The sequence below is a fragment of the Myxine glutinosa genome, chromosome 7, assembly GCF_964187855.1.
Source record: "Myxine glutinosa chromosome 7, kmMyxGlut1.1, whole genome shotgun sequence".
Lineage (NCBI taxonomy): Eukaryota > Metazoa > Chordata > Myxini > Myxiniformes > Myxinidae > Myxine > Myxine glutinosa.
Window position 1 is genome coordinate 178,423,859 of NC_136267.1, and position 24,374 is coordinate 178,448,232.

The following is a 24,374-nucleotide window of genomic DNA, read 5'->3' on the forward strand; positions in this document are numbered from 1 at the left end:
AATTAAATTCCCTTCCCTGACAAAGACTTCGGAAGAAAACGGGCAGGAAACCAGGCCAGGACACCGCCGATGATGGCTGCCGCCGGTCGCATCACGAACTTGCATAGCAACATGCCCAGGAGGCCTGTGATTGGTCAGCACGGTAGGCGCGAACCTCCAGCCAACCAGTGCGGGAGGCGCGAAGACGCAACTAAGAGGGAGGTTGTTCATTGGAGAGAAGGAGCTGGAAGTTTCGGTGGAAGGCACTGTTTGGTGGTGCGCCAAGGCTGACGTCACCGCCCAGGTGATAAAAGTGCGCTGCACGACATTTCAGCAGCTCTAGGCCTTGTGCTCTCTGACTGTCTCGATGTGCCTGAAGATCTTGCACTTCTTCTTGGTCTTGAGAGGTCCTGGTGGTCGTTGGCTCGCCATCTGCGTGGTGCTTGGAGCGGTTCTCGGTGCTTCTAGAGCTTAGAGTGGTGCACGGACGTTGTGGGCGGTTGACGAGAAGCCTGCATTGGGCGTTGGCTCGGGCCTTCGCAGTGCTTTGGAGCTTGGAGCGAGGGACCTCGTGGTGTGCAGCGGAGCTTGGAGCCACGTGGGGACAAGATGAAGGACAGTTAAGACGTACCACATTCCACCACACGACGATTCTTTTCCTTTCATCCATTCCTGTGTCTCGTTTCTGAAGTGAGGTGTGTGGGATCCCAACTTCGGCTCTTTATTTGATTACCGTCGCATTTCATTGTCTCGGGTTCCGGAATAAACATGTTTATTTTTGTACATTCTAAATCTTGTTTGTCCGAGTTCATTAATTTACCTGCAGCTGCCGTCGGTTCGCTGAAGGTAAGCGCTTTTGCCACAGTTTCCACTTCCCTTCTTCCTCCCGCATTTTATAGCCGAATCCGTGTTTGGTCGTCGCCTCCAGTAAATCCGTTCTCGTCCATCCGCGGTCCCTGGTCTTAACCGAAGGGTCCGCATGACAATATATATATATATATATGTATATATATATATATATATATATATATATATATATATTTCCGTTTCCGGTTTCCGTTTCCGTCCATTTTTATTTCCGTTTCCGGTCCGGTCGTGAGAGGACGCTGGCGTCACTTGCTCGCCGCTTCTCTGACTGGACCATTGTCCGTATCTTGCTTTCCTGGTGGTCGTGGCGGATTTTTGGCCATTGAGTCTGCCCTCTGCACGGTCCCGGCTCTGCTCTGCTGCTCCTGGCTTCACCTGCTCGGCTCCTTCGCGGTTTCCTCGGGCTCACTCTCGTGGGTTGTGCCCATTGTTTGCAGCGGCGGTGGTGGCGGTTTGCCGCCGTGATCTTGATTAGCGGCGGCGGTCGTTTGCCGCTGCATTTGCCGCTTTGCCTCCTCAACCTTGGCCTCGTGCTCGTCTCTTCGCTCCTGTCTGCCCTCTGCATGGTCCCGGCTCTGCTCCTGGCTTCACCTGCTCGGCTCCTTCACTGTTTCCTCGGGCCCACTCCCGTGGGTTGTGACGATTGTTTCGCCTCCTCACCCTTGGCCTCGTGCTTGTCCCTTCGCTCCTGCTGGCATGGCTCTGCGGTACTCCGCCGCAAGCAAGGCTTCTCCTGCTTAAAACCCGCTCCACCCCATCATGCATCTCTGCAATCAAATCGAATGGACTCCTGCGTCGACCCAGGTACATTCACCGTGGCTCCGGTCGTAAGTTTGTTTATTTACAATCAGGTCACTCCATCCCCATCCTCTGGTCGGCTCAGCGCACTCCCACTCATCGTCCCAACACACCTGGTCACAACAACGCACAAAATCGCACCTCCTGTCTGCGAACCCTGGCCAAATCACCTGGATTCATACCCCCCGTACAAAACAACATCAAGCTCACCCTGTTCAATACCCGGTCCCTCAACAACAAATGCCTCATCCTGAACGACTACATCCTGGAAAATAAACTGGACTTTCTCTGTCTCACTGAGACCTGGCAACAACCACTGGACTACTACACGCTCAACCTCACCACACCCAATGGATATTCTTACATCAATAAACCACGCTCGGAGGGCCGAGGTGGTGGAATTGCCGTTATTCACCGACAAGACATCAAGACCAACCTCATCTCCATCTCATCTGCTCCATCATTTGAACACCTGGCTTTTAAACTCTCTGGTCACACACAGTCAGTCATGGCTGTTGTCTACCGCCCTCCCAAACCACACCCATCATTCCTGTCTGACTTCTACTTTCTGACCCAGCTATGTTCCCTCTCCCCCTCAATCCTCCTCCTTGGTGATTTCAATATCCACATGGACTCCACTGACTCCACGCTAACCACTGACTTCACTGATTTACTCACCTGCTTTAACCTCACTCAACATGTCAACTTTCCTACCCATAACCGTGGTCACATTTTGGACCTTGTCTGCTCTACTGGACTAATTTTGCACCATCTCTCTGGCTCTGACCTCACTCTCTCTGACCACCTAGCCATCACTCTGACCATCAACATCCCCACCCCAGCACCAAGGCATTATCGCACTATCAACTTCCGTAAGCTAAACGCTCTTTCACCTACCTCATTCTCATCGACCCTCTCTGAAAAAATGTCCACTTCTCCCTTTGTTGACCTCCACACCCCTTCTGACCTCACTGACTACTACAACCACACTCTCTCCTCCTGCCTTGACCAACTTGCGCCTATAAAAACCAAAACGGTTTCTTTCACCCATTCTGCTCCCTGGTTTACCCCTGAACTCCGCCTGATGAAAACTCGTGCTCGCCAACTTGAAAGACTCCGCAATAAAACAGGTCTCACAGTTCACTCCCAGGCCTACAAGGACCACATACAACACTATAAAGATGCCCTCTCCCGTGCCCGCTCCGCCTACTACTCTCAAATTATCCACTCTGGCTCCGGAAACCCAAAAGCACTCTTCTCTACAATAAACAAACTCCTCAGCCCCCTGAACACCACCACCCAGTCATTCACAACAGACAACTGCATCTCCTTCCTTTCATTCTTCCAACGCAAAATTGAAAACATCTACAACAGCTTGACCACTGCCGCACCCGCTCCCCCTCAAACCACCTGCCCCCCCCTTATCCTGCCACCCCCTGTCTCAATTCTCCCCAGTCTCCCCTACTGACCCCTCTGAACTCCTCATCGGAATGAAAACTGCCACCTGCACTCTTGACCCCATCCCCTCCAGCTTTGTCAAGGCCTCCCTTCCTGCTCTCTCTCCACTTATCATTGCAACAATAAACTCCTCCCTGTCTACAGGCATCGTCCCACCATCCCTCAAAATTGCTGCTGTTACCCCCATTCTGAAAAAACCTGGACTAAACCCTGACACCCTAAATAACTTCAGACCCATCTCCAACCTACCCTTTCTGTCAAAGGTTTTGGAACGCGCTGTAGCCACTCAACTCAAACATCACCTCTCTGCCAATAACCTGCATGAAACATTCCAATCCGGATTCCGCTCCAACCACAGTACTGAAACTGCTCTCCTCAAAATCACCAACGACCTTCTCCTCTCCTCTGACGCTGGCAACCTCAACATTCTCATCCTCCTCGACCTCAGCGCCGCCTTTGACACCATCGATCACACCATCCTCCTCACCCGACTTGAAACCACCTTTAACATTACCGACACTGCCCTCTCTTGGATTAAATCATACCTCTCTGACAGACGTCAGTTCATCTCCATCAATAACTGCAAATCCCCCACTGCTCCCCTCCCCCAAGGTGTCCCCCAAGGTTCAGTTCTTGGCCCCCTCCTCTTCATCCTTTACCTGTCCCCCCTCGGTCACTTAATCCGCCGTCATGGTCTCCAATTCCACTGCTTCGCCGATGACATCCAGCTTTTCATCTCCACCAAGTCCATCTCCACCGCCACCCACTCTATCCTGACAAACTGCATCACTGAAATAAAATCCTGGCTTCAAATCAACTTCCTCAAACTTAACTATGATAAATCTGAAATAATCATCTTTGGCCCAAAAACGCTCATAAAATCCACCAATAACTTTGCCCTCAACATCGATGGTATCCCAGTATCCACCTCCCCTCACATCCGGAATCTTGGCATCATCTTTGACCAAACCCTCTCCTTCGACAAATACACTAAACAGATCACAAAGACAGCCTTCTTTCACCTGAAAAACATCGCCCGTCTCCGTCCATCCCTCTCCTCCGTGGCTGCAGAAACCCTCATCCACGCCTTCATCACTTCCCATCTGGACTACTGCAATAGCCTCCTTTATGGTTCACCCTCAACAATCACCAATAAACTCCAATACATTCAGAACTCCGCTGCCCGTCTACTCACCCATTCCCGGACCCGTGACCACATCACCCCCGTCCTTTACAAGCTTCACTGGCTCCCCATCTCCCAGAGAATCCAGTACAAAATCCTCCTCTTGACCTACAAAGCCCTCCATAACCTGGCCCCATCCTACCTGGCTGACCTCCTCTCCAGACACACTCCCACCCGCAACCTCCGCTCTGCTGGTACCAACCTCCTGACCCCCCCCCCATCCGGACCAAATTTAGATCCTGGGGGGACAGGGCCTTCTCCATCGGTGCTCCCACCCTCTGGAACTCGCTACCTCACACCATCAGAGACTCCTCCTCACTCACCACATTCAAAACATCACTCAAGACCCACCTGTTCAACACTGCATTCAACATTTTACCCACAGCATCTAACCCCTGACTATCTCCTCTCCTTCTCCCTCCTTTGTGCTTTGAATATTTCCCTATTGATTCTTCTTTTTTTGCAATTGTTTTTATGTTTTGCTATGCATTATGTTTTGCACTCTGTCAAAGCGTCTTTGGGCTTCCTGAAAAGCGCTATATAAAATAAATGCATTATTATAATATATATATATATATATATATATATATATATATATATATATATATATATATATATACAACAACAACAACATGCATTTTATGGCCATTTTCCCTGCTAGAGCAGGGGTTAGCCTTGCGGTCCCCATGACAATCTTCTCCATTTTGTCCTATTTTCTGCCTCTCTCCTTGTTAACCCCCATGCCCGCATTTCTTCTTCCACCATCTGTAGCCAAGTCTTTCTCGGTCTTCCCCGTCCTCTACTTCCTTCTGCATTCATTTCCATCACTCTTCTCAACCAGTCACTTTCATCCTTCCTCAACACATGACCAAACCATCTCAACCACTATCAACAACTCATCTACATATATATCACTCAACTCATCTCAGTTGTTGACCAAACAACACATCTATATATATATATATATATATATACAGTCGGACCCCACTATTCGCGGTTCCACTATTCGCGGCTCCACTATTCGCGGCCATGTTCTGCGAAATCGCGGTTTTTCAGCGGCGCAAAAAAAGAATTTCACGAGCTGATAGCTTGACACATTTATAAAAACCCATCTTTCACCAGCCATATACCACATGAAGCAGCTGGATAGACGTACGGAAAAAAATCATGTACAAGCCGCGAGCATGACCTGCTCATGCATTCACTGCTGTGTGATTTGTGTTTTCATGGCTTTCGCAGCCGCGAATTTTAGCCGGATTATAATCGAGAGCCTCGCGGGATGTTCCGCTAGCTACGAAAACAAGTCAACCCCACAAATTATAGAATGCAAATGCTTCATTAAATCTATTATTGAAATTAGCAGATCGGCTCAATATCGCATCATCCGATAACATGCCCCACAAACAATGGGCAGAGTATTCACCCCTCCTGCAGTTACCCACAATGCTCGCATTTATACATATACAGACTGTGTCCTGGATCTCAATCATCTTCTTCGTCCCGTTGCTTTGACCTGCGTTTTTGACTCTCGCTCTGCACATCGTTCAATCATGGCTCCCAAGCGCAAGACCAATGCTGGAGATGCATCGACTACCAAGAGGCAGAAGAAAATGAAGAGCCTGAGCCAGAAAGTGGAGCTGCTCGACCGGCTTTCAAGAGGAGAGTGCGTCCTCTGTGGGCAGGCATCACGGCGTCAACGAATCCACCGTTCGCTACATATGGAAGAAGGAGAAGGCGAATCATGAGAGAGCCTCAGCGAGCGCTGCATTGAGTACGAATGTGGTCACCCATGTTCAGAATGTCCATATGGAAAGGATGGAGAAGACTCTCAGAATATGGATCGAGGACAACACGCAGACGAGGGGCTTCATGCTGAAAACCATGATGCTGAAGCGTTCCCTAAACCTGCTCACCAAGGACGAGTTGGACGCCATTCCAAAGGTTTCCGAGGAGGAGGAGGCAGGCAGTGATGAGGAAGAGGTGCTCAGGTCCTACCCCACAGTCCAGTTCCTGGGTGAGTTGCTACAGGACATGCGCCGCTTGCGGACAGGGTGCAAGACACTGACCCAGTCGTGGAGGGGTACCTCAAGTTCAAGAGGGGCTTGGATGATGTGCTGCTCTCGTACAAAGAGCTACATCAAAATGTTGGGCAATGTATCAGGCTGCTCCCCATTACCCATTGCTCCCCATTACCCATTTCTTCAGCCCTGCGCCATCAACACCCTCTCCTGCCTTCCTCTCAGCGTCCTCACCAGCATTCTCACCAGCATCCTCACCAGCATTATCACCAGCGTCCTCACCAGAATTATCACCAGCATTCTCACCAGCATTCTCACTAGCATTCTCACCAGCGTCCTCACCTTCTCCTGGCTCTCCCTTAGTGCACGATTTTGCTGCACCATCATTTGGGTCGCCCTCAAAGTTCGAGGAATTTATGGGATTTTAATTCATCACCATCACCATTATCATCGCCACCATCATCATCATCATCATCATTTGGAAGTTGCGTGTGTTTGTAAAATATAAAAATTAAACGGTACATGATGGTGATGTGTTTTTTTTACTTTCACGGTATGTTATGGTTAAGCACTTTTAATAAACTGTAAGCTCATTCCTTGAATAAATTGGAAATGGTACCTGGTGCTGTTTTTTGTTTTTTTAAAGCATTTTTTGTGAAACTGTAATCATGTGCATTTGTGGTCAAAAATATTTTAAACTTTTAAAATTTTCCTCTATGAATCAGGAATCACCGGGAACCTATAACCTATCCCCCTTTTCCCCCATTGAAACAATGCCACGGCATACATTCGCGGTTTGGTCCTCTATTCGGGGATTTTCACGAATCGGGAACCTATCCCCCCTTTTCCATTGAAACAATGTCCCGCTATTCGTGGTTTCGCAATTCGTGGATTTTCAGGTACGTATCCCCCGTGAATTGTGAGGTCACACAGTACATACATACAGTCATGGCCAAAAATATTGGCACACTTGCACTTTTTTCAAATAATGCACCATTTATTCCAGAAAATTGTTGAAATTAAAACATATTTTGGTATCTGTTACATATTTAGGTGAATGTATGTAAATTACCATTCAGGTTGCTTATCCGTGTGTATTATATTAAGGGTTGTTGTGATGGGAGGGTCAGGAGCCCTTCGGAACCAGTGGCCGAAAACGGAAGTGGCCGGGAAACGGAAGAAGAAAAGACGAGGAGAGAAAAGGACGGTGCTTCTTCTTCCTCGCCCCGCGACGACGAGAAGGTGGAATCGACCTTACGCTGCGCGGAAAACGCGCCGTTGCGAAACGTCTGGCGAGAGGAGTTACCTGGGCGGTAAAATACCTTTTGACACGTCCAGTCACCGTGAGTTCGTGCACGAAACCAAGCGTCCGGGACAGTTTGCCCCGTCTACAAAGACGCGTACGGGTCCGCACGTTGGGCCTCGCTCGCGTCGGAAGCCGCGCTGGGTTTTGCCCCGTCTACAAAGACGCGTACGGGTCCGCACGTTGGGCCTCGCTCGCGTCGGAAGCCGCGCTGGGTTTTTGCCCATCCACAAGGACGCGTAAGGGTCGCACTTGGGGCCTCGCACACGTTGGACGCCGCGCTGGGTTTGCCCCGTGGCTTGGCAAGGAGGTGCGCTGCAGCCGCGGCCCCAGTCCGAGACGGCACGTTTAGAGCCCGTCCGCCCGGGGCTCGTTCAACCGCCCGTGTGCGGAGAGGAGAGACATTGACCACGGAGGGAGTCAGGAGTGGGGCTCACGTGAGGAATGTATAAGATTAAGATGGCCATCTTAGAGTTTGTGTAGATGAGTTCACATGGTTGTAATATTGATTGTGCATTGTTGATGGTTGTTGATTGCTCAGTGAATATATTATTGATTATTCCGGATCCTTGGTGTGGGGTTTCTTCTTGACCGGAATTCATATTGATTGCGTTACGAAAGCGTATAAACCATATATCTTTCTGGCGGGGTCCCTCCCACGGTCCGGGGGTCACCAAGACCAGGTAGTTACCGGGAGGACCACGTAACAGAATTGGGGGCTCGTCCAAATTACGATTTGCGGTTTCGCAATTGGGTCTACGTCCGGGATCTAAAAGTGTATAAAATAATAAAATAATAATATTTTTGGTAATTAAAATTTATTAATTAATTATTAATTGGTAATATTTTTTTTTGAGAAATTGGGGAAAGTCTTGGGGTGAAGGTTAACAGGTGTTAACGATAGGCACCATGGCGTTTGTGGCACAGAACTTTGGGGTAACCCCGAGTGAGGCACAGTTCCGAGCGTTGCTAAAGTCGGATCTCTTGAAATTGGCCAAACATTTTAACTTGGAGGTCCGAACTAATTTGAGGAAGGCAGAGTTGCAGGCCACGGTGATACAATCTATGGTGGGATTAGGAACATGGGACGAATTAGCCTGGGAGTGGCTACCCGAAGAACCAGAAGACGTTGAGCTCCGGAAACTGGAGTTGCAATTACGGAGCCAGGAACGGATAAAAGAAGAGGAAAGGAAAGCAGAAAAGGAAAGAGCAGAAGAAGAAAGGAAAGCAGAAGAGAGAAGAGAAGAGAAACAAGCACAAGAAAGGAGAGTGGAACGAGAACTCCAGGAAAGGTTAGCAGAAGAAGAAAGGAAAGCAGAAAAGGAAAGAGCAGAAGAAGAAAGGAAAGCAGAAAAGGAAAGAGCAGAAGAGGAAAGGAAAGCAGAAGAGAGGAGAGAAGAGAAGCAAGCAGAGGAAAGGAGAGTGGAACGAGAACTCCAGGAAAGAAGAGAAAAGGAACAAGCAGAGGAAAGGAGAGCTGCAAGGGACCTCGAAGCAGAGGAGAGAAAAGCGGAAAGGGAATTAAAGGAACGTGACATGGAGCTTCAGCAAGAAATCAAATGCAAGGAGCTGGAGTTAATGAGAGAACGGGGAGAGGCACCACCCTTGCTGACGGGGTCGACACCTAACCAGAAAACCTGGGATGTGGGCAGACATGTGAGGCTGGTTCCACCGTTCAGTGAAAAGGAAGTCGCGAAATTCTTCCCACACTTTGAGAAAGTGGCTCGACAATTAAACTGGCCGGAGGAGGCCTGGACCATACTCGTACAAAGTGTGCTGGTGGGGAAAGCTCAGGAAATTTATTCGGCGCTACCAATGGACCAATGTGCAGATTATGAGGTACTGAAGAAGCACATCCTCAAGGCCTATGAGTTGGTTCCGGAAGCTTACAGGCAAAAATTCAGGAATGCCAGGAAGAGGGAGAGTGAGACCCATGTGGAGTTTGCCAGAGTGAAAGAAAACATGTTTGATCGGTGGTGTGAGTCAAAAGGAGTCGGGAAAGACTTCGAGAAATTGCGGGACTTGATCCTGGTGGAGGAATTCCAGCAGTGTGTCCACGAGGACATCAAAGTGTACCTGCAGGAAAAGAAGGTACCAAAGTTGTGGGACGCAGCCACCATGGCAGATGATTATGCCTTAACCCACCGAATAGGGGTCCACGAACCTAACTCCTCGCCTAGATCTCCGCAGGGGAGGTGGGGAACAGCAGGTGCGGAGAACGACCATACATGGCGGCGGCCTCGAGAGGATTATGGGGACAACTATGATACCCCACCGGTTCGAAATCGGAGGGATGAGGGCCCAAGACAAACTTATAGTTCGGGGGGCCCGAGGCAGACCACGAGTTTTTCCTCCGGGCCTACTTGCGCTTTTTGCAAGAAACCTGGACACTTGATGTCCAGTTGTTACCGCATGAAAAGCGAAGACCCAGAGCGGAGTCCGACGACTACGACTCCAAACGCAATGGCCATTGTGAGAAATCGCCATCAAAAGGGTTACCAACCCTTTATTTCAGAGGGGTTTGTGTCACGGGATGGAGCCTCGACTAACCGGAAACCGGTTAGGATATTGAGGGACACAGGGGCACATCAATCTTTAATGCTTGAAGGCATTTTGCCATGGTCCGAGGAGACGGCAACGGGGGATAGTGTTCGTTTACAGGGGATCGGGGGCGGTGTTAGTGCTCCCCTTCATGTCATCCATTTGGAGTCCGATTTGGTGTCAGGACCGGTCACCGTCGGTTTACAAGCCACGCTTCCTGTAGAGGGTGTATCTGTGGTTATTGGGAATGATTTGGCCGGGGGTCAAGTTTATGGTAACCTGAGGGTTGGTAAAGAGCCCAGCAGGGAAAATAACGCCACACCAGCTCGGGATGGCGACAAAAGTGCCAAGTTATTTGTAGGGGGACTGAACTTCAACACAGAGGAAGAAGTTCTGACCTCTGTCTTCAACAGATATGGGCCGCTGGTGGAAGTGCGGTTGGTAAGAGACTGGGCAACGCAACAGTCAAGAGGGTTCGGCTTTGTCACGTTTGCCAGCACAAAAGACGCCAGAGAGGCAGAGAAGAATTGGAATGGCAAGGATTTGGAGGGTCGGACCATAACAGTAGGGAAGGCATTTCGTAGGCGTCGAGAGGTCTACAGGAGAGGACAACTGGGCGGTAGTTTTGGTGGTGGCCGAGAAGGAGACCGCTATTCATGGGACTACAGGGACCAGTGGTCCCACCCTAATTATTAGGGAAGTTCTGAGAAGTTGAAGCACTGAAGGCGGCGGAGCCGCCGAGCCAAGATTCCTACACGAATTAACCGTGAACGCCGTTCCTAAAGGCGTCCAGGTAGTGAACTTTCATGCACGGGCTAACCGTGAACTCCACGTTCCTCAAGGCGCCCATGTAGAGAACTTTCCTGCACGGACTAACCGTGAACTCCGCGTTCCTAAAGGCATCCATGTAGTGAATACTCGGCTTGGCCTCCCGGAAAAGGTGCTATCGAGTTGCTTAACTTTGGATCTTTGATCAACCCTTAACCTTCATTACCAAGATACGGACGGGCCAAGTCAGAGGGTCCTGAGATGGAGTTTGATTTGGCAGGGACAAGGTCGTTGTTGGTACTTAGTCCAGAGGGAGTAATCTGGAGGGGTTGGGGTGAAATTTTGGTTGCTTTATTTTTAAGTGATAACTGTGCCCGGGGGGAACGGATAATGTGGGGGGGGTTGAGTGATCTGGTTTGTTTCTCCAAATTGGCCGGCAAAGAAAGTTTTCGCTGGGTTCAAACTTTCTTTCTTGAAGGGGGGGAGTGTTACATATTTAGGTGAATGTATGTAAATTACCATTCAGGTTGCTTATCCGTGTGTATTATATTAAGGGTTGTTGTGATGGGAGGGTCAGGAGCCCTTCGGAACCAGTGGCCGAAAACGGAAGTGGCCGGGAAACGGAAGAAGAAAAGACGAGGAGAGAAAAGGACGGTGCTTCTTCTTCCTCGCCCCGCGACGACGAGAAGGTGGAATCGACCTTACGCTGCGCGGAAAACGCGCCGTTGCGAAACGTCTGGCGAGAGGAGTTACCTGGGCGGTAAAATACCTTTTGACACGTCCAGTCACCGTGAGTTCGTGCACGAAACCAAGCGTCCGGGACAGTTTGCCCCGTCTACAAAGACGCGTACGGGTCCGCACGTTGGGCCTCGCTCGCGTCGGAAGCCGCGCTGGGTTTTGCCCCGTCTACAAAGACGCGTACGGGTCCGCACGTTGGGCCTCGCTCGCGTCGGAAGCCGCGCTGGGTTTTTGCCCATCCACAAGGACGCGTAAGGGTCGCACTTGGGGCCTCGCACACGTTGGACGCCGCGCTGGGTTTGCCCCGTGGCTTGGCAAGGAGGTGCGCTGCAGCCGCGGCCCCAGTCCGAGACGGCACGTTTAGAGCCCGTCCGCCCGGGGCTCGTTCAACCGCCCGTGTGCGGAGAGGAGAGACATTGACCACGGAGGGAGTCAGGAGTGGGGCTCACGTGAGGAATGTATAAGATTAAGATGGCCATCTTAGAGTTTGTGTAGATGAGTTCACATGGTTGTAATATTGATTGTGCATTGTTGATGGTTGTTGATTGCTCAGTGAATATATTATTGATTATTCCGGATCCTTGGTGTGGGGTTTCTTCTTGACCGGAATTCATATTGATTGCGTTACGAAAGCGTATAAACCATATATCTTTCTGGCGGGGTCCCTCCCACGGTCCGGGGGTCACCAAGACCAGGTAGTTACCGGGAGGACCACGTAACAGTATCCACTTTTGTATTTCTTTGGTTTGCAGTGGAGCAAAACAAAAAAAGCAGAAAAAATTACTAAATCTTAGCTTATTCCACACAGAAATCCTAAAATGGTCCGGACAATATTATTGGTACCTTTTAGAAGTTGTTAGAAATAATTAGATTTCAAGCAGGTGATTCTCCTTTACTTTGGAATTGAACTCACCTGTGGTGAGTTTCAGGTGCCTGCAATATAAAAATCACTCATTCAACCAGTTTGAATTGAGAAAAGGAGTCATTCTGCTGTTTTGTGTCACTGGGTGTACGTCAATGAGCATCGAGAAAAGAAAGAAAACCAGGGAATTGTCTGAGGAGGTCAGACACAAGATTGTAGCCAAGCATGGACAATGTCAAGGCTTCAAGTTCATCTCCAGAGATCTTCATGATCCCGTGTCCATCGTACGCAATGTTATCAGAGAGTTTAAGGCCCATGGCACTGCAGCCAACCTCCCTGGACGTGGCCGCAAGAGAAAACTTGATCGAAGATTGCAGCGAAGAATTGTTTGAATGGTGGAGAAAGCACCTCGATCAACCACCAAATAGATTCAAGCTGACCTTCGGACACTAGGTACGACAGTTTCAACTCACACCATCCATCGCCAACTCAATGAAAGGGAGTTCTATGATAGGAGACCCAGGAGGAACTCATTGCTAAGAAAGCCTGACTGGAGTTTGTCAAAACACACCTGAACAAGACAAGCTCCTTCTGGGAGAATATCCTGTGGACAGATGAGACCAAATTAGAGGTTTTTGGTAAAGCACATCATCTCTATGTTTACAGAAAACAAAATGAAGCCTTCAAAGAAAAGAACACCTTCCCTACAGTCAAACATGGAGGAAGTTCAGTGATGTTTTGGGGTTGCTGTGCTGCCTCTGGCACTGGGTGCCCTGAATGTGTGCATGGCATCATTAAATCAGGAGATTACCAAGGCATTTGTTCAATGCAATGTTCAACCGAGTGTCAGAAAGCTGGTCAAAGCATGTCAAAGGTCAGGGGTCTTTCAGCAGGACAATGACCCTAAATACACTTCAAAAAGCACTCAGGAATGGTTCAAGACAAAACGCTGGACTGTTCTGAAGTCCAGATCCAGATCCAGATCCAGATCCAGTCCAGGACAGCAATCAGTCCAGATCTAAAACCCATTGAACACCTGTGGGGAGATCTGAAAGCAGCAGTTGGGAGAAGGCACACTTCAAATCTGGGAGAATTGGAGCAGTTTGCACAAGAAGAGTGGGACAAACTGCCAGTAGAGAGGTGAAGGAAGCTCATCCATGGCTCAAACAATAACCATACACGCACGCACGCACACACACACACACACACACACACACACACACACACACACACACACACACACACACACACACACACACACACACATCTCTATACCACTTCCACGTCCGCCTGACCTACTGGTCCCTTCCTGCACAGTGGTCCTGTGAAGAGTTTTCCTTGTTTCAGGACAAGATGAAGGTTCTGCCAGTTTTTCCTCTTCTTCCTTTTCTCTGTAGCCTTCCACATTTTGTGGCTCTCAGCCTTGTTTGGGACGGATTTCTAAGAAACGATCCTTATGCCCGACACTGCATTTTTTCATCCCCAAACTCTTCAGCTTCCTGGGGTTTTTAACTATGTGCAATGGGAATTTTGGGGCAGACTGCATTATTTCAAAACCGCCATATTGTGCAAAAAACGAACTGCAGTGGCGTGCATTACTGTTTTCGCCACCGAGTTAGCATCCATAAGATTTACACACGTGATGGGCGGACAGGATCACCGAGAGGTCCGCACACCTCTCAGCTGTATGGCCTGAGTTTGAATCCCGACCGAGCTATAAACTGTCATCCGGTGTTTCACAGGCACGGTGATCCATCAATGTGTGTTCCGTCCCTCATACAGTATGGATGTTAAAATGGGAATCCTGTCGTTAAATATCCCACGCTGTCTTTCGTGAAGACAAGGCGAACTATCGCTGGCACCATGAACAAATTACGAATTTCACATTTTTGTTCGTGAGAGCAGAAACTTCATGACACACGTGTGCAACATCGTTAGTCGTCACCATCACCATCATCAGATCCCAAAATTCTGTGCATGACTCTGATATCCGTCCTACATTAATTCTCCGATGTCTCCTTTGCCCCCAAATCAACTTTCAGTGATCTGGCATGTTTTGTGATAATTGTACAACAAGTAACTTCTACAATCCACTCGTGTGTTCGATCAGCTGTACAATGACTCCTCTTCTTTCACAGTCACTGATGCAATGCAAGTTGAGTTATGTTGCTCGTATAAGATTTTAATGTTAGTGACAAAAATATTCAGATTATATATATATATCTGTGCAGCGTCTGTCCTGTGTTTTGTTGTGTTGTCTTGTGTTGTGTTTGTTGTCTTGTCACTGAACTACTTTCTCAAACTTTTGTGAAATCGTACCAAACTTCTGGTATGCACATATCTCTCCCGTCGGTATGTCCTAAGGGTATATATATATTTTTTTCCTTTTTCCCCCTTTTTTTTTGGAATTCTTTTGGGAAAATGTTTTTTTTCAACTTCAATTGTTTATAAAATGTGATATCACGTATATTACAAATACATTTGTGCAAAATAATTGTTTGAATTATGATTGGTTTAAACCATGACAAAACGGCAACTCGGGTGCAGTCATTTATCTATATATCTACACATCCGGGCAGTGTCTGTGTTGTCACTTAACGACTCCCTCAAACTTTTGTTTCAGTGGTTGTGAAGTGTTTTTAATAACGTTGTGGTGGTTTTGAATCACGTGGTGGTGAGGTATTTTGAATTATGTGGTGGTGAGGTGTTTTTAAATCACATTGTGGTGAGGTGTTTTTAAATCACATGGTGGTGAGGTGTTTTTAAATCACATGGTGGTGAGGTGTTTTTAAATCACATTGTGGTGAGGTGTTTTTAAATCACATTGTGGTGAGGTGTTTTGAGTGGTGGTGAGGTATTTATAATTACGTGGTGGTGAGGTGTTTTGAATTATGTGGTGGTGAGGTGTTTTGAATTACTTGGTGATGAGGTGTTTTTAAATGACGTGGTGGTGAGGTGTTTTTAATTTCGTGGCTGTGAGGTGTTTTTTTTACGTGTTTTATGGTTGTGAGGTGTTTTTAATTTTGTGGTGGTGAGGTGTTTTTATTACGTGTTTTATGGCCGTGAGGTGTTTTTATTACGTGTTTTATGGCTGTGAGGTGTTTTCAATTTCGTGGTGGCGAGGTGTTTTTAATTTTGTGGTGGTGAGGTGTTTTTATTACGTGTTTTATGGCTGTGAGATGTTTTAAATTACTTGGTGGTAAGGTGTTTTGAATTACATGGTGGTGAGGTGTTTTGAATTACTTCGTGGTGAGGTGTTTTTAAATGACGTGGTGGTGGTGAATGAATGAATGAATGAATGAATGATCGTTTTAAGGCCATTTTCCCCACTAGAGCAGGGGTTAGCCTTGCGGGCCCCATGACAATCATGGTTCCCTGTTTGAGGCAATGTATTTATGGCCGGATGCCCTTCCTGATGCCAACCCTTAGTCGCCTCTTACGATGCGCAGGGATACGGTGTACCTATCCTAAACCGGGGTACACACCGGGATCATTCATCCCAGCAAGCTGGTACTCAATTTGCCGACCTCGGAAGGATGACAGGCTGAGTCAACCCCCCTGGTGTTAATTCAGCGATCGACCGGGATTCGAACCCAGGATCCTAGGATCCCAAGCCAGCACCCTAACCACTAAGCCAACACCAGGTGGTGAGGTGTTTTTAATTTCGTGGCTGTGAGGTGTTTTTAAATTACTTGGTGGTGAGGTGTTTTTAATTTCGTGGCTGTGAGGTGTTTTTAAATTACTTGGTGGTGAGGTGTTTTTAATTTCGTGGCTGTGAGGTGTTTTTAAATTACTTGGTGGTGAGGTGTTTTTAATTTCGTGGCTGTGAGGTGTTTTTAAATTACTTGGTGGTGAGGTGTTTTTAATTTCGTGGCTGTGAGGTGTTTTTATTATGTGTTTTATGGCTGTGAGGTGTTTTTATTATGTGTTTTATGGCTGTGAGGTGTTTTTATTCCATGTTTTATGGCTGTGAGGTGTTTTTATTATGTGTTTTATGGCTGTGAGGTGTTTTTATTATGTGTTTTATGGCTGTGAGGTGTTTTTATTCCGTGTTTTATGGCTGTGAGGTGTTTTTATTATGTGTTTTATGGTTGTGAGGTGTTGTTAAATTTGTGGTGGTGAGGTGTTTTTAATTTCGTGGCTGTGAGGTGTTTTTATTACGTGTTTTATGGCTGTGAGGTGTTTTTAAATTACTTGGTGGTGAGGTGTTTTTAATTTCGTGGCTGTGAGGTGTTTTTATTCCGTGTTTTATGGCTGTGAGGTGTTTTTAATTTCGTGGTGGTGAGGTGTTTTTATTCCGTGTTTTATGGCTGTGAGGTGTTTTTAATTTCGTGGTGGTGAGGTGTTTTTAATTTCGTGGCTGTGAGGTGTTTTTATTCCGTGTTTTATGGCTGTGAGGTGTTTTTAATTTCGTGGTGGTGAGGTGTTTTTATTCCGTGTTTTATGGCTGTGAGGTGTTTTTAAATTACTTGGTGGTGAGGTGTTTTTAATTTCGTGGCTGTGAGGTGTTTTTATTCCGTGTTTTATGGCTGTGAGGTGTTTTTATTCCGTGTTTTATGGCTGTGAGGTGTTTTTATTATGTGTTTTATGGTTGTGAGGTGTTTTTATTCCGTGTTTTATGGCTGTGAGGTGTTTTTATTCCGTGTTTTATGGCTGTGAGGTGTTTTTATTCCGTGTTTTATGGCTGTGAGGTGTTTTTATTCCGTGTTTTATGGCTGTGAGGTGTTTTTATTCCGTGTTTTATGGCTGTGAGGTGTTTTTATTATGTGTTTTATGGTTGTGAGGTGTTTTTATTCCGTGTTTTATGGCTGTGAGGTGTTTTTATTCCGTGTTTTATGGCTGTGAGGTGTTTTTATTATGTGTTTTATGGCTGTGAGGTGTTTTTATTCCGTGTTTTATGGCTGTGAGGTGTTTTTATTATGTGTTTTATGGTTGTGAGGTGTTTTTAAATTTGTGGTGGTGAGGTGTTTTTATTCCGTGTTTTATGGCTGTGAGGTGTTTTTATTACGTGTTTTATGGCTGTGAGGTGTTTTAAATTACTTGGTGGTGAGGTGTTTTGAATTACGTGGTGGTGAGGTGTTTTTAATTACGTGGTGGTGAGGTGTTTTGAATTACGTGGTGGTGAGGTGTTTTGAATTACGTGGTGGTGAGGTGTTTTGAATTACGTGGTGGTGAGGTGTTTTGAATTACATGGTGGTGAGGTGTAATCGTCCCCAACTTCCAGTCTGCACCTACCCCTCCCCTATGTGTGTGCTGAGGGGATCTTTCTTGAAAAAAAAAACATTCAACCTAAATCTTCAACCTAAATTGCCTATAAAAATGTAATATCACAAACACAACAAATACATTTGTGCAAAATAATAGTTTGTATTATGATTGGTGTAAATCATGACAACACAGCAACTCAGGTGCAGTCATTATCCTCAGCTAAAATAAGCCCGATCCTCAGTAACGACGCTTGGTGAGGCGAGCGCAGCGAGTCGAGCCAAGCTTGTATATATATATGTCTGTGCAGTGTCTGTCTTGTCTTGTCTTGTGTTGTCACTGAACTACTCCCTCAAACTTTTGTGAAATCGTACCAAAATTCTGGTATGCACATATCTCACGCGTCGGTATGTCGTAAGGGTATTTTCTTTGAAAATTTTTCCAATTTTTTGTTTTTTGTTTGTTTTTTTTGGAATTTTTTTGGGAATTTTTTTTATTCAACTTCAATTATTTATAAAAGGTGATATCACGTATATTACAAATACATTTGTGCATTATGATTGCTTGAATTATGATTGGTGTAAACCATGACAAAGCAGCAACTCATGTACAGTCATTTATCTATATATCTTCACATCTGGGTCTGTGTTGTCACTTAACGACTCCCTCAATCTTTTGTTTCCGTGGTTGTGAAGTATTTTTAATAACGTTGTCGTGGTTTTGAATCACGTGATGGTGAAGTATTTTGAATTACGTGGTGGTGAGGTGTTTTTAATTTCGTATTTTGTGGCTGTGAGGTGTTTTTAATTACGTGTTTCGTGGCTGTGAGGTGTTTTTAATTACGTGTTTCGTGGCTGTGAGGTGTGTTTAATTTCGTGTTTTGTGGCTGTGAGGTGTTTTTAATTTCGTGTTTTGTGGCTGTGAGGTGTTTTTAATTACGTGTTTCGTGGCTGTGAGGTGTTTTTAATTTCGTGTTTTGTGGCTGTGAGGTGTGTTTAATTTCGTGTTTTGTGGCTGTGAGGTTTTTTTAATTTAGTGTTTCGTGGCTGTGATGTGTTTTTAATTTCGTGTTTCGTGGCTGTGAGGTGTTTTTAATTTCATGTTTCGTGGCTGTGAGGTGTTTTTAATTTCGTGTTTTGTGGCTGTGAGGTGTTTTTAATTTCGTGTTTCGTGGCTGTGGGGTGTTTTTAATGTCGTGTTTTGTGGCTGTGAGTTGTTTTTAATTTCATGTTTCATGGCTGTGAGGTGTTTTGAATTTCGTGTTTTGTGGCTGTGAGTTGTTTTTAATTTCGTGTTTCGTGGCTGTGGGGTGTTTTTAATTTCGTGTTTTGTGGCTGTGAGGTGTTTTGAATTTCGTGTTTTGTGGCTGTGAGTTGTTTTTAATTTCGTGTTTCGTGGCTGTGGGGTGTTTTTAATTTCGTGTTTTGTGGCTGTGAGTTGTTTTTAATTTCGTGTTTTGTGGCTGTGAGGTGTTTTTAATTTCGTGTTTTGTGGCTGTGAGTTGTTTTTAATTTCGTGTTTCGTGGCTGTGGGGTGTTTTTAATTTCGTGTTTTGTGGCTGTGAGGTGTTTTTAATTTCGTGTTTTGTGGCTGTGAGTTGTTTTTAATTTCGTGTTTCGTGGCTGTGGGGTGTTTTTAATTTCGTGTTTTGTGGCTGTGAGTTGTTTTTAATTTCGTGTTTCGTGGCTGTGGGGTGTTTTTAATTTTGTGTTTCGTGGCTGTGAGTTGTTTTTAATTTCGTGTTTCGTGGCTGTGGGGTGTTTTTAATTTCGTGGCTATGAGGTGTTTTTAATTTCGTGTTTCGTGGCTGTGGGGTGTTTTTAATTTCGTGGCTGTGAGGTGTTTTTAATTTCGTGTTTTGTGGCTGTGAGTTGTTTTTAATTTCGTGTTTCCTGGCTGTGAGGTGTTTTTAATTTCGTGTTTCCTGGCTGTGAGTTATTTTTAATTTCGTGTTTCGTGGCTGTGAGTTATTTTTAATTTCGTGTTTCGTGGCTGTGAGGTGTTTTTAATTTCGTGTTTTGTGGCTGTGAGTTGTTTTTAATTTCGTGTTTCCTGGCTGTGAGGTGTTTTTAATTTCGTGTTTCCTGGCTGTGAGGTGTTTTTAATTTCGTGTTTCGTGGCTGTGAGTTATTTTTAATTTCGTGTTTCGTGGCTGTGGGGTGTTTTTAATTTCGTGGCTATGAGGTGTTTTTAATTTCGTGTTTCGTGGCTGTGGGGTGTTTTTAATTTCGTGGCTGTGAGGTGTTTTTAATTTCGTGTTTTGTGGCTGTGAGTTGTTTTTAATTTCGTGTTTTGTGGCTGTGAGGTGTTTTTAATTTCGTGTTTCGTGGCTGTGGGGTGTTTTTAATTTCGTGGCTGTGAGGTGTTTTTCATTACGTGTTTCGTGGCTGTGAGGTGTTTTTCATTACGTGTTTCGTGGCTGTGAGGTGTTTTTAATTATGTTTCATGGCTGTGAGGTGTTTTTTATCTCGTGGCTGTGAGGTGTTTTTAATTTTGTGGCTGTGAGGTTTTTAATTATGTTTCATGGCTGTGAGGGTTTTTTTTATCTCGTGGCTGTGAGGTGTTTTTAATTTCGTGGCTGTGAGGTGTTTTTAATTTTGTGTTTTGTGGCTGTGAGTTGTTTTTAATTTCGTGTTTCGTGGCTGTGAGGTGTTTTTTTATCTCGTGGCTGTGAGGTGTTTTTAATTTCGTGGCTGTGAGGTGTTTTTAATTTCGTGTTTTGTGGCTGTGAGTTGTTTTTAATTTCGTGTTTTGTGGCTGTGAGTTGTTTTTAATTTCGTGTTTTGTGGCTGTGAGTTGTTTTTAATTTCGTGTTTTGTGGCCTAGAGTTGTTTTTAATTTCGTGTTTTGTGGCTGTGAGTTGTTTTTAATTTCGTGTTTTGTGGCTGTGAGGTGTTTTTAATTTTGTGTTTCGTGGCTGTGAGTTGTTTTTAGTTTTGTGTTTCGTGGCTGTGAGTTGTTTTTAATTTCGTGTTTCGTGGCTGTGGGGTGTTTTTAATTTCGTGGCTGTGAGGTGTTTTTAATTTCGTGGCTGTGAGGTGTTTTTCATTACGTGTTTCGTGGCTGTGAGGTGTTTTAAATTATGTTTCATGGCTGTGAGTTGTTTTTAATTTCGTGTTTTGTGGCTGTGAGTTGTTTTTAATTTCGTGTTTTGTGGCTGTGAGTTGTTTTTAATTTCGTGTTTTGTGGCTGTGAGTTGTTTTTAATTTCGTGTTTCGTGGCTGTGAGGTGCTTTTAATTTCGTGTTTTGTGGCTGTGAGGTGTTTTTATTTTGTATTTCGTGGCTGTGAGTTGTTTTTAATTGTGTGTTTCGTGGCTGTGAGTTGTTTTTAATTTCGTGTTTCGTGGCTGTGAAGTGTTTTTAATTTCGTGTTTTGTGGCTGTGAGGTGTTTTTAATTTTGTGTTTCGTGGCTGTGAGTTGTTTTTAATTTCGTGTTTTGTGGCTGTGGGGTGTTTTTAATTTCGTGTTTTGTGGCTGTGAAGTGTTTTTAATTTCGTGTTTTGTGGCTGTGAGTTGTTTTTAATTTTGTGTTTCGTGGCTGTGAGTTGTTTTTAATTTCGTGTTTCGTGGCTGTGGGGTGTTTTTAATTTCGTGGCTGTGAGGTGTTTTTAATTTCGTGGCTGTGAGGTGTTTTTCATTACGTGTTTCGTGGCTGTGAGGTGTTTTTAATTATGTTTCATGGCTGTGAGTTGTTTTTAATTTCGTGTTTTGTGGCTGTGAGTTGTTTTTAATTTCGTGTTTCGTGGCTGTGAGTTGTTTTTAATTTCGTGTTTTGTGGCTGTGAGTTGTTTTTAATTTCGTGTTTCGTGGCTGTGAGGTGCTTTTAATTTCGTGTTTTGTGGCTGTGAGGTGTTTTTATTTTGTATTTCGTGGCTGTGAGTTGTTTTTAATTTTGTGTTTCGTGGCTGTGAGTTGTTTTTAATTTCGTGTTTCGTGGCTGTGGGGTGTTTTTAATTTCATGGCTGTGAGGTGTTTTTAATTTCGTGGCTGTGAGTTGTTTTTAATTTCGTGTTTCGTGGCTGTGAGTTGTTTTTAATTTCATGTTTTGTGGCTGTGAGGTGTTTTTAATTTTGTGTTGCGTGGCTGTGAGTTGTTTTTAATTTTGTGTTTCGTGGCTGTGAGTTGTTTTTAATTTCGTGTTTCGTGGCTGTGGGGTGTTTTTAATTTCATGGCTGTCAGGTGTTTTTAATTTCGTGGATGTGAGGTGTTTTTCATTACGTGTTTCGTGGCTGTGAGGTGTTTTTAATTATGTTTCATGGCTGTGAGGTGTTTTTTATTTCGTGGCTGTGAGGTGTTTTTAATTTCGTGGCTGTGAGGTGTTTTTAATTTTGTGGTGGTGAGGTGTTTTGAATTACTTGTTGGTGAGGTACAACACAACACAACAACTCAGGTACAGTCATTATCCTTCCCTAAAATAAGCCTGCTCCTCTGCAACGACGTGTGGTGAGTCGAGCGCAGCTGGTATATATACACGCCATTGTCTCTTCCCCCCCCCCCCCCCCCCCACTCTTTCTCCCTCTCTGGCTTTGTTGGTTATGCACAGCCATAAATCTTAAGTTACAGACTCCAAACTCAGGGTACCTATACAACTTTGTGTGGGGGGTAACATAGGCTATATGGCCAATGCGGGGGTGTGGGGAGCGGTGGGGCGTAAATTCTTTCAGTAAATGTGTACCGTGTAGCACCACCTCGTGGTGGCCGAGGGTATTACAATTTCCACTTATTACATGGACAACGCTGAGGTTAAAGCACTCTTCGCACGGGTAAATTTGTCTTCCTTTCATTCTTCTCACTCAAAATTGAGGGGCCTGTCAAAGTGGGAGCAATAATACCCAGAGGGACTAATTGGTCTGTCAGCGAAGCGACGGGTCAATTCCTCTAGAAATGATATAAATCAGTTGTGCTGCACATTTGTGTTTTAGTTCGTTCAATAAATAAGTTGACCGATTTCAAACATTGCACATTTTTCTGGAGATCATGACTTAACAAAAGACATGCCTTCTGTTTTGTTTTGACACTACAGAGGACAAGGCTTGTTGAAAACTATCCAGGAACTATTCCATCAAGCTGAAGTGAGTTGTGTTCACCACAAATTCAGTAATGTATGAGCACAGGTGAAATCTTGTATTTGGAATTAGGATTTGGATTGAAGATATGAAATTATCCGAACCCTTCACGTGCTTATCCATTGCTGAGTAAAAGTTAGGAGCATTCCATAAATATAACAACAGAAGGTCCACTCAAGGTGTTTTTATTTGAAATCAATCAGTCATTTGTCCTGCCATGACAAAATGAAAAAGAATGAATGAAAATGGAAGTATTTATAAATATATACACAGACTTGGCATTTAATATGGAATAAATTTTTTTTTCTTGACTTGGGTTTACTTTCTGAACTCAGTATATCAATCTGGTGAGTTTATTTTACCCTTCGGTGATGTCTTTGTTGAAAGAACCATGTCACTGATTGTCTTTCGCAGCAAGAAGTCAATAACAGGATTATATCACAGGTGGCGTGACAAAATGTAAGGACAGGTACATTTGACGATTGGCTTCACAATCGGGTATATTAGTCTGGCAGGTAGGTGTAACAATTGTGGGTTTATACGTACAAGCATGAAATTTGGCACAGTCATAGATAATAGTCTAATGAATAATTCCAGATATGGACCCACCGCGAAAACGTCCTATGGTAGCCGTGGCGGCCATTTTACAAATGGCGGCCATTGACCAGGCTCATGAGCAAAATAATGCTGCTGTGAAGAGTGACGGTGGTGCTGTTGGACTCACTCAAAATCCAAATGCTCTTAGAAGATGGATGGTGGCTGGGCCGGAACTGGTTAGAATGACTACCGAGTTTGAAGCATCCATGGAGGGAAGGAAAATAAGGATTAATCAAGACACACGCCACCATGAGCAAACATATAGTTCACAGGTAATCTTTACTCAACATGTCAAACGTCTGGTTGAAGTAATAGAGGAAATGGGAAACCCCTTCCTAGAAGAGAGTACAGACTTGCTGCGGCTGGACACAAGAGACATTGCTGACCCAACTGTTGTTTCTACTGTTCAACAGGCTGAGGAGATAGGTAAGCAACAGCACAAGACCTTCGTAGCAGACCGTCTACTGGAGCGAACCGTACCTCTTACTGAGCCAATAAAGAAGAATAAACTCCCATTGTTTAGTCGATCGTCTCCAAGAGAGAAATCCAAGACAAGTTTGCAAGTAACTTCGCTAAAGAGTGACTGCTCTTTATTCTCAAGACTCTACATTGCGTCTCAAACACGAGATGGTGATCTTGCAGAATTTTTCCGCCATGAAAACCAAGCATGTCCCCCGTCTTTATCTCAGCTTGGGAAGTTACGACTGGGAACCAAATCAGATCTATTGGTGTGTCTAGAGAGTTGCGCAGAGGTCAGAGGTGATGCTCCAAAACCAGATACTGACGTCACTATCCTTGACGGGGCAGTGTTGGTGAACGTTCTGAAACCAGTTGCTGCCAAAACCTTTGATGATTATGCGCTGAAAGTATTCTTGCCACACATACAAGGTCACTTGCAAAGAGCCTGTCGTGTGGATATAGTCTGGGACCAGTACCGTGACAACAGCCTGAAATCTCAAGCCAGGGACAAACGTGGGAAAGGCATTCGA

The 24,374-nt window shown here is 45.3% G+C and overlaps 1 protein-coding gene across 1 annotated transcript in view; it reads left to right on the forward strand.

Moving 5' to 3' along the window:
• The window catches only part of CTNNAL1 (catenin alpha like 1), a 673,107-nt gene that overhangs the window by 569,654 nt on the left and 79,079 nt on the right, over positions 1-24,374 (forward strand). Inside the window, exon 15 of the mRNA XM_068123645.2 lies at positions 22,746-22,794. Within this exon, the coding sequence (XP_067979746.2) occupies positions 22,746-22,794 (49 nt within the window). The remainder of the gene's footprint in view (positions 1-22,745; positions 22,795-24,374) is intronic.